Raw genomic sequence first — 11,654 nt, forward strand, 5'->3', positions numbered from 1 at the left:
TGATTTTATTAACGAAGTAAGTAAAAACGATCCTGTATCAGTATGGTTATTTAAAAGTGATGAGGAAGGTGAATTTAATCAGTTTGTTAAACCGAACGGTGAAATATATTGAACAGAATCTCTCCATGGCGAGATGAAAAATCTCGCGGAGAAGGTTTTACAGTGCAAGCACTCCACGGAAAATACTGACAAATTACTAACTAACTGGTTTACCGTTCCATCTGTTGCGGCTCATTTTGCTAGAGAAAAGAATTTATGGAAACCAACACGATTTGATTTACTCGAGGACGTACGCGCAAGTTGCGTCGAATACGGACACGGTGGATTATGGAATACCAAATATAATTACAATTATGTTATTTCAGTTGATATGGTTGCATGTTATCCGGGAAGTTTTCTAGGATACGGAGATTGTTCTGTGTACTTTAAAAGATTCGGTCACCCAACAAACGAGATGACATGAGTGGCAATTAATGGACCATTACCTGATTTTGATCTGACTGGATTCGCTTGTGTTGAATCATTTGAGTTTAACGAAAATCTCCACCAAATTTGTTATGTTTGGTTTGGCAGACATTTTTGTGAAAAATGTTGGGTGCCTATAGTTTTATTACGATATATGCTAGATTGTGCGATACTGACATCGTTGGTTGTCAGTGAGGCAATTATATCATATCACGCACAGACCGAAGTTTGGTTACCCATGCCAGGTTCTATTAGTCTCGATGAAGTTATTAAGGAATTTAAGGAAAAATGTCCTGGTGCTTCCGAAGATGATACTATCAAAGAAGCTCCTAAAATTCTCGAGATTAAACTTAAAAATAATGAAAAAACCGCAAAAGATCTCGGTAGAAGAATTATAGGTAAATTTACTCAGGGTGGTGCATATGATCATAAAAGACATTACGCACGATTAATTCTAGATGATGCCGAATACGATTTATTAATTGCTGATACAACAGCGAGAGATATATTTGTAAATCAAGAAAGTGTTTATTTATCCGACGGAACAAAATTGGGTACGATCGTTAGTTACATAAATGATGTCTCCCCACAGTATACTCATCTAAGATCTTCTATGTTGGCTTATGTTTCTATAAATTTATTATCGATGATTAATAGATTTCCTGAGACTGCAGTCAGAGTTGCAACAGATTCGTTTTATATTTCGAGTAAATATTTAGAGTCTGTTATGAAATTTACAAGTAATGATGAATGATGGAGTTCGTGGAGAATAAAAAAGGAAATATCACACAATTATACAGAATCAGCAGATGTTCCGATGACAGATTTTTATCGTAAGTGTAATAAAATATCAGAAATGTCGAAAGCGCCGTCAGTGAGTGATCCAATAACTAGATATAAGACAGTATATCTCAATGGACCTGGTCGATACGGCAAGACGACTCGAGCAATTAATGTTTTTAGAAATTCAGATATGATCGTGCTGACACCCACACATAAACTTGCACGAGAGATGAAACAGCGGCAAGTACAATCGTGCACGCATCACAGTTTCTTTCAGTGGTGCAGGGATACATGGACTCCTGAACGAATGGGAGAAAAATATATACATAAAATAATTATTTGGGACGAGATATGTATGGTGTCATTGGATGCATTAAAAATGTTTCTTGATTGGTTGTTGACGAAAAATACCGCTATAATAATGTGTGGCGATCATGGTCAACCGCTGCCTTTTGTTGGACCATCTTCACATGATTGGTTAAAAAATTTCATTGATTATTACGAAGAAATAGATGACGATCATAGAGCTCTTGATGAAAATTTAAAGGAGTTTAAAAAATTAATCAGATTACAATCAAACAAAATTCAGTGTGAAATAATACGCAGAGTGATCTCAGAGACCTCGATGAACGATTTTTTGAATTTATGGAGGCCCAACGATTTAATAGTAGCAAGCAGAAAAATAATCAGAGACGCTTTACAACAACAGTTATTTCAGCTGCATAAAGAAAAATACTCAGAATTGCCCGTACCGTTATGTTATAGACCATCAGATACACGAAAACAGAATATTAATGTTGATATTCCTGGGCAGACTGAGAAACAAAATCTCGTATTAAATGATATTGTCGCTGTTGATATCAGTGTTGTTGAAGATGCATTACGTGTTGACAAATCTCCATGGGTGTTGGGATACGCTATGACGATCTACTCGTCTCAGGGATTAACTATTTCTGATACACAAGTTTGGATTGTAGACGATCGTATTGAGTGGTCAAATTTAGTTTATTTAGCGGTATCAAGGGTTAGAAAAATATCTCAGTTACAGAGAATTATAATTCCTGAAATCGTTAATAAAACCAGCATCATCATCAACGGTGATATAATAAGAAAAAAATTAATTGGATACAAGCAATCTGATAAAAAAAATGAACGCGACTTTGATCTTGATGTTGAATTTATTACTGAGTTAAAACAGCAGCAGAATAATCACTGCGCCAGTTGTAATTGTATAATGCTATGGAGGTACTTGAATAATGATTCAAGACAATTTACCGTAGACAGAAAAGATAGCAGTCGCGGTCATACATGAGAAAATGTGATGTTGATCTGTCTTGAGTGTAATTCGACATAGAGGCGCTAGTTAAGTGATCGCGGTGGTAATTGTGTATCCTCGGGAATTACTTGTAATTGTTTACATACAAATCCACATTGAGGAGCAGTTGAATCTAATCTGTAGATTGCGGGTCTACCTGAGGATCTTGTCATGGTGGATATTTTGTGTGTGGTAACACTCCAAATAGGATCAGTCGCTCTTGCTTTACCACCTTCAAGTTCACCGGGCTTGTATAAATACCTGACAGTGATATTACCTAGCACTGGCTGTGTTAAATCACGTCGTTGTGTAGGTATATTTTTTTTTTGTAATTGCATTAATGGGTTTCATGTTGGTTGTTCGGGTAATCTCATTATTTAATGCAGTTATCACACTTGGTAATCTTGTAACCCATTCACGAGATCTCGTATCCTGAATAAATTCCCTCGCGTATTGATATCCAAATAACCGCTCAGCGAGTGTTCGATTAAATCATTCAACAATTGCCTGATCACGATGAATTGCAGTATGCCCTTGTCGTATTTTGGTATTATGTTGCTTCATCAACGAAGATACTGGACCAAGAAATTCCTTGCCAGGATCAACTTGTAATAGATTTGGCCATCGTAATGGTCCTTGTTGATAAATTCGTTCAAATACATCAGCTACTTCAGATGATGTTTTCATTGACAATGGTTCTGCATCTTTATATCTACTTGCAACATCAACAACAGTTAATGCGTACTTGTACGTTTTTCTACGTACAGTATCATGTGGTAAAAACAGAATATCAGCTTGATGAACTTCATTAGGAACACTAACATTGAAATACGCGTACTGAATTTGCTTAGGTGGTGGTAGATAAATTTGCCATATTGCCGGTTTGGATAACCACGTTTTAGCAGTAGAATGTTTAACCGCTGCTGCATCAGCAAGTTTACTAATTGCTGCTTTACCTTTCCAGTATCCTCTTGGACTATAATAAATTGATTCCATTATATATTACCAGACCCAAGCGCTAATTTACCTTTCATCGCAGATCTTACTAACCAATTAGCTAATTTTTCTTTGATATTTTTATTTTTTATAGAATCTAGCGCGTTAATTAATTTCACATCTGCAATATGCCTGTCTTGTAGATCTTTACTCTTATACGCAACATCATGAGCATGACATGCTTTATCAATAGCGTTTATTGGTTCCTCGCCTGGTTTTGGTTGATCTTGATTATCGAGCCTGATATCGAGTCGAGTACCAGACCACAATAATTTTATCCTGGTAGATGTTTTTCTCCTGGATATTTAGCCCACGGAGTTCCGGTAACTTTGTTAATTTTGCTGCAATATCACCTCCGTGTTACTTTTTTTTACACTTGATTTTGGTTTTGGTTTTTCACCTGACTGCACTGACTTGTCAGTAGAGATAAATTTAAATTTCTTTGTACCACACCGTGTACACTTACCAGTAACTGCTGATTTATTATTTTTTGTAGTAATAGTTGTTAGTGTATCTGTCGGGGTACGCGTCCTGCACTTTACACAATATAAATCCATCGATATTTTATACAGCATGGATATAATTGACTTCTCAGCGACAAGAAAACGAGAACCTGTTAAGCATCATCCTGCGCTACTGAATTCCATCAGAATGATTATCATAGGACTATCTGGATCGGGTAAGACGCAATTACTACTTAATTTGATAATGAGATGGTTGAAATGGGACAAATTATATTTGGTAGCACCATAATAGATGACGGTGAAAATATTATTAATTTTGTAACAGATATCGAAGAAGCACCGTCCGTAGATGATCTTGATGGGTTTATTAATAATTTAGTGGTGTATGATGATGTGATGCTAGACAAACAATCCAATCCAGCCAGGATATTTTCTCGTGGCAGACATAAAAATACAGATGTGATCTATGTTACTCAGCGGTATACACAAATTCCGAAAGTGATCAGAGATAACTGTAATATTTTAGTTGTGTTTAATGGCATAGACACACATACACTGCGAAATATTCATCAAACTTGGTGTGGTGGTGACATGGATTATAATAAATTTAGAAATTTCTTTTCATGAGCTCAAGTTGCACATGGATTTATAACGATAAATTTACATGATCCCAGAACAAGATATCGTGTAGGTCTTGATAAAATATTTGGATAAATTAATATAGCAGCAGAGAGGGTGTGGACCACATCCCTTGTTTGTCTGGGTCAATCAATGACGTGGTATGGTAGTTACCTCTATGCAGGGTCACTATTTTTATTTGGTTAAAAAAAGGGTGACCATTTCCCACAGTGGTCTGTTTGCCCTCTCTGCTGCTGTAGTAGTGTCCAACAGGAAGGTTACTGTGCATTGTGGGGTCAGATTAAGTCTGTTCTCTCTAGTTCTAGATGTTTTTCCAATGAATGGGAGGATGGAATTTTCTAATTTGGATAATTTCATGAAGGGAAGGTTAAAAAAGGCAAGAATGACAGATCATGTATTACTGCTTTTGGAATATTAATATATAAAAGGTTTACCTTCATCATTTCTTTCACAGCAATTGTTTTACAAATTCTGTCAATAACTTTGTTCTGCCACTATGACCCTGATGACTGACCTATTAGCCCATTAAAATCTTATTTCTAAGAAGAAAATGCAATCCCTATTATGATGCATACAACATTTTCAAGTCAGAACCTTGCTATTTAATGTCTAGCATGTAAAATGTGTCTATTCCTAAGTGACTATTATGTAATGACAGCAAGAGGAGATGAGAGTTGGAAACTTTTACAGGAGACTTTTTCAAACTAGTGTCATTTGTCACTATCAATTTTATTTTCTATTTACTGTAAGCAGCAAAAACAAAGCAACTGAAAGTAGTAAAACAAAAATATTTATTATTCATCCATTTTTGGTCCTTAAGGTTATACTCCACAATTTTACCTAAGTTTGTTTCCTCACCATATCTCTGCATGAGGCTAAATCTTTACATTGAGAACTATGATCTTTTTCATTTCTTATTCTGTTTAGCATAAGTTGGAATTATTCTACATGTTTTTAAACCCAGAATGTGAACTAACAGAAATGCTTCAAACAGAGAAATTATGTATTTTCATTTTGCTCCAATCTTGGCAAATACATTTTCCTACAACTAATCATATAGAGATTTAACTACAGTAAAAGCTGTCCTGAGAAAAACCTGTGGAAATCATACTGAGCTAGATATCTGGTACATATTGAATACTTCAAGAATTCCTGAAGTCTACATTAAATTACATAAAATCCTACGGTTCAAATCCTGGCATTCACTTCATTTTGAAATTCACATGCAGCTGAGGAATAGCATCTGAGGAGGATTGCAATAACATGTTGTAACATGCTGTATGTTAGAATGGTACCTTTTTAATTTAGGACTAACAAAATGTCACAAAAGGTCTAATGACATCATGACTATCTGTTCAGAAGTAGCAATACGATTTTCAAGATGGCCACCATGGTGGCAATATTTCATGTAAGATATTAACAATTTCATTTTGGACCAACTAGACAGAATAATAAGTCATTTAGTGAAAATCCCATGTCAATATGACCATCCAATCATGAGTAGTGATAATGAGATTTCTAATATGGATGCTGTCAGGCACAATTTTCGCTTAGAACAAATTAGACCTCACAAGAAATCTTCATTCATTCAGAAGTAATAACAATGATAACTTTTTCAAGATAGCAAATCATGGTGGAAATATTTTATGTAAGATTGGCAACTCATTTAGGATCAACCAGACAACATAAGAAGTCGTGTAGTAAAATCCCTAGTCAACATGACCATCAATTCAGAAAGAGTTGTGATAACAAGATTTTTAAGATGGCTGCCATGGCACTCATACTAGAAGTCAGAGTGACACCATTTTCATTTAGAACCAACCAGACAACATTTAAAGTCTTTTTTTGAGAACCCCATGCAGGAATGAAGATAAGATTTAAAAGCTGGCCACCACAATGCCCATATGGGATGTTCAAGAAGCACTGTTTGCATTTAGAACAACTACACTAAACAAAAAGTCTCTCAGTGAAGACCTCGTGTCATTACATCCATCTGCTCCCAAGTATTGGATGTCCAATGGCATTATTTTTATTTGGGAACAAGGTGTCACATAGTGTCATCTAGTGAAACTCTATGTTAATCAGGAAGATTAGAAACAAGATTTTCAAGGTGGTCTATTTAGATGTCAGATGTATCAGATTGATACCAATTTTAAGTTGATACCAAGCAAACATCACAAGATGTCTTTTAGTGAAAATACTATGTTAATATGACCATCTGGTGGAGAAACAATAATATTTTAAAGATGGCCACTGTGATGTCCATATTTAATGTCAGATTAGCACCATTTTCATTTAAGAGGTCATAAAAAGTATTTTTAAAGAAAACCCATGACCATCCTCTCATAAAGAGTTATGACAAACAATTTCGGAAGATGACCATGGTAGTGTAAGCTCATGGACGTTGTGTTGCGCTGTGTTCATTCGGCACTAACAAGATTTATAACAAGCCTTTCCATGTCAATATTACAATCTATTCAGTGGGTGCATCCACTAGATACTAAATATTAGAACATCACCATTTTTATTTAGGAAAAACAAGATGTTATAGGAAGTCTTATGTTTGAAACTCTATGTTGACTATGACTATCCATTCAGGAGGATTAGCAGTGACATGATTTTTAAGATGGCTGCCACTGAGGTAGTATTGGATGTCAGGTCAGAGTCATTTTCATTATGGACCAACTATACATCATAAGAAGTCTTTTAGTTAAAGACAGTCATAGTAGCTCTGTTGGTAAACAATCAGATTTTTAATCTAAGGGTCATGGGTTTGAAACCTGCTCAGGTCACTTGCATTAGTGTTATCATTGGGAAAGGCACCTGATTCCTATTTCTTTACCATGATAAAGACAGTGATAAAAGTTCTGTTAAAACCGAGAAACGTTCAGTAAAAAGCACACACTGATCTGACTATCCCTTCAGGAAATGTTTGCTTTATTGGTCTTGTTGGCTTAACATCATGTTTGACATATTATTGGCTATATCATGCCGAGGAAATGAGAACCAATTGCCTTTCTCAAGTGCCTACTGATGTTGCCAACCTGGGTAGGTATCAAACCTACAACCCTTGGATTATAGGCCTTATGCTTAACCAACTGAGCTGCCATGACTAGCATTAACAAGATTTTCAGGACTCATGGTACTAATTTAGTTCCCATAGTAAATCTATGCAAATGCCAGGATATTAAAAAGTCAGTAACATAAAAGTTTGGAATACTCATATTCAAACTTACATTCATCAGTAATGACATATACTTTATGACATTTTCTGTGTAGAAGAAAACCATATGACCTGCAGCATTTTCTGCATCTGCATTTGATTGAAACATGTGCTTTCAATACCACACCAGAGACAGGTACTGATTTAAGTAATGAGTCTTTCATACCCAAATCTGTCATGGGACTGAAATTCTATCAAGAAAAAAATGTCTATCTTTTTTAGTTACAACTAGGATAAGCTCTTAAAAAATTATTTTTCTAAAATCTTCCTTCAATTATCAACCAATCCTGGCCAGCTAATCCCATATATATATATATATATATATATATATATATATATATATATATATATATATATATATATAATTTCTCCATATCATTAGCACCATTAGTCCTTCAAGTTGGCCATGTTTCATGTTCAATGGACACCATTCTCGTTTAGGATCAACTAGAATGGGTGAGTGGGTGGGTGTGTGTTTGTGCATCAAGTTTCATGGCAGTTATCCCATTAGTTTAAGAGCAGTGATAACAAACTTGTGCTAACAGACACCAGATTTAAAGTTATCATAAAAGCTCTTTTGGCATATGACCAGTAGAGCTTAAAAGATATAAAACTGGAAAAGTCCAATTTAGTTGACGTTTTCCTTTTTAAAAAAAATAAATGGTGACAGTTATAGCAAAATAGATTGTTGTGCAGAAACAAAATCAAGTGCAGAAATAAGATATGTATTCACAGTAATAAAAATGTAAGAAATTTCAATCGAGCTAATTGTGAGACCTTTGTCAAATAAAGATATATTATATAGAATATTCACATGAATCAAGAGAGAGAGAGAGAGAGAGGTTTGTGAGCAGATATTAAAGGTCAGATGGATGTTCTTGCAGACTGACTGACAGAAAGTCCCAATTTACCATACCCCTTCAAATGAAAACTATGAAGAAAAAAGGAATCACAACAATGTGCACAGATTAAAATGTTTCTGAATGCAAGAATGATGACAAAGAAAATATAAAAGTTTGATTTTATGACACTTTGGTTTTCAATCAGGTGCAATCAAGAACTGAAAATATTTAGTCTGTATCAGTGCATGAGCAACACTTACCCAGAATTGATGCGAAGCCTTCCTTCTGTTCCAGTGATTGCCAGAAGAATTTCATCTGGTCTTGTAGATTCACATTTTTCTGTAAGAAACTGTTGAACATGTTTTTGGTATATGCCAAGAACAGTACACTTATCCTTGCTTAGTTTTTCAATGTCTTCTAATTTTCTTACAACAAATTTGGGATCTTGTTGAAGCAACCATTTGAAGACATACTCTTTAAGTTCCTCTTGCAAGTGACCATTTTCTGGAATGTTTGGCAGGGACAAAGCATCATGAAGATATGCATAGCATGGACATATTTCATCTTCTTTTCTTGAATAGTCTTCTACCTTTACATGGTATTTGACTGCAGTCTCTAACCATTTGCTAACTAATTTAGGACATTCTATTAAAGTGTTGCTGAACTTTGAATTGCAAAGAACTGTTATAAAAAGCCCATGAAACTCTTTCCCTTTTGATAGTCCAAGAACCTTTAATAAGTCTTCTTGCTTGTCTTTTTCCAAAAATAGCTTGGAATTCAAAATAATCTTTTCAAGACTTTTAAAGTCAGTTGGTGATATCCTTTCTGTTTTCTTCTCAACAAAAGTGATAAGACTACGTTGTAACTTGTCTCTTATTCTAAAAGCCACAGCTTCTTCATCTTGAAGGACTTCCAAAAGATCACATAATTCTTTGATTCTTCCTTGGTTTACATTAGCTGATATGTTTGCCAAAACAGAGGCAGTAAGTGTTGATTGTAATCTGTATTTAAGATTATTGTGAACATCATTTCCTGGTGTGAGACAAACAGAAAATAAATGTTTCTGACACTTCAATGTCAAAGATGGAGGAAGATGTAGAAACAATTTCTCTAGCAATACAACTGCCAGATCATTCTTTTCAATTCTTTTTGCAATTATGAAAATAATGTCTTTCAGAATTTCAAAACTTTGACCAACAGATGGAAGTACCTGTTTTGGATTTAAAACCCACTGGCTTCTAATTTCTTTAATGAAGAAACGTTCATCTAGGAATGGATATGTCTCATACATGAAACAAAGCAAGTTAAAATCTTTCCCATAGAGAAAACTGCCGAGGTTGTGGAGCAGATCTGGGAGATATCTTTTATAATTTTCACTGAATTTGAAAAAATCTACAGTTTTAAAACTCCTAAATATTGCTCTGATCATATCCTGTTGAAGACAATGTGTTGCAAGGAACAATGTAATATTTCTGACATTTATCATCAGAATCACTGCCAACAGTATTACAGCTGCTGGATTAGAAATTGAAACTGTTGACTGCAATACTCCTATTATTCTGTCATCAAAACTGCCAAGGTCATATTTCCTTGAAAGTTGTTCAATTTGAATAATGCAATCAAATACATCTGATCGATTGCAAAGACTCATAATATGTCTGCAATGTGCCAGATATCCTTCCTTTGAAACATAGTTTGTTAGGACTCCATTATTTGGAAAAAATTCATAACGCTGAACACCACCATTCATGCATTTTCGATCACTTACATATACTTTTTTTGATCTAATAGGATAGAATCCTTCATATCTTTGGGCTTTGAACTGATATGCATATCTCATCTTATGAACTGGAACATCAATATGCCCTTCCCACATACCATCACAATCTGGAACTGGTTTCAGGTGCAGTCCATCAAGTTCCTGACATTCTGAATACAAGGAAATGCATTCCATATTTGCTGTCTTTCTTGCCAAGAAAATGTAGACGTTACATTGACATCTCTGAAAAACATTCCAAAAAAATTATCAGAAGGCTCAATGATAATTTGTTTTCTTAACTGCATAAATAGAAAGGTATTTACTATACACACTTTGCTACTCAAATGAAGAAAAAAATTGGGGGGAGGGTACAACTAATTTTAGTTATGTAACATTAACCCACTACTACTGCATTATTGATGAGACACCAAGTCCCCATTCCAAGCAAAATTATTCTCTTTTCTAATTATTAATGGAGGCACAAACTTGAAAAGAACTGACTGAATTCTCAGTCATAGCCAACAAACTGAAAGTCCTTTTCTTCTGACTTGAACTGACACCAGAAAGGCAGTTGGAGGAAGGATTCTTCAAAACAGTATCAGGTAACTATTACATTATGTTGTGTACATTTAATTTGCATTGTTTGTAAGTATTTTGTATTCATTATATGCTATAGAAAAATTGTATTTTGTAGCTGACCTTATCCAAATCAAGTTCAATGTCTACCTGACCAGAATCATTAATATTTTGTAATTCTGTAAACAATATATAGTTTATATTTCTCTAAGAGTGTATGTTAATTATCATTATCTTGGTCTGAGACCAGAACATTATGTATACCATGTTCTTTATTATAATTTTAGAAACAGACCATGTCTAATTATAGTTTGGATTGTTCTGGAAATGAACTTTTGTCTTACATCTTGGCTCTTCTTTTGTGTCTTACTTGATCATTTATCTAGAAATTATTCATTCATTCTATAAGATCCTGAGGCAGAATTATTGTTCCGTGTTTGATTTGGGCTGAAAATATTTAATTTAAATTCTTCTTCTCTGGAAATACAAAGTGTTCTATAATATTCTTGAAAAGAGACATTAACTGGAAAAATACTGAATTCAAGCAAGGAAACCTTGGATTATATTATGTTGATTGGCAGATCATTGAAAT

General features: G+C 34.6%; 1 protein-coding gene across 1 annotated transcript in view; it reads right to left on the reverse strand.

The window, feature by feature from the left end:
• The window catches only part of LOC149787420 (uncharacterized), a 52,605-nt gene extending 41,924 nt beyond the window's left edge, over nt 1–10,681 (reverse strand). Inside the window, exon 1 of the mRNA XM_089976098.1 lies at nt 8,988–10,681. Coding sequence (XP_089832224.1) covers nt 8,988–10,681 — 1,694 coding nt within the window. The remainder of the gene's footprint in view (nt 1–8,987) is intronic.
• Between the last annotated feature and the right edge of the window lie 973 nt (nt 10,682–11,654).

The sequence above is a fragment of the Sinohyriopsis cumingii genome, chromosome 12, assembly GCF_028554795.1.
Source record: "Sinohyriopsis cumingii isolate HCF-2022 chromosome 12, ASM2855479v2, whole genome shotgun sequence".
Lineage (NCBI taxonomy): Eukaryota > Metazoa > Mollusca > Bivalvia > Unionida > Unionidae > Sinohyriopsis > Sinohyriopsis cumingii.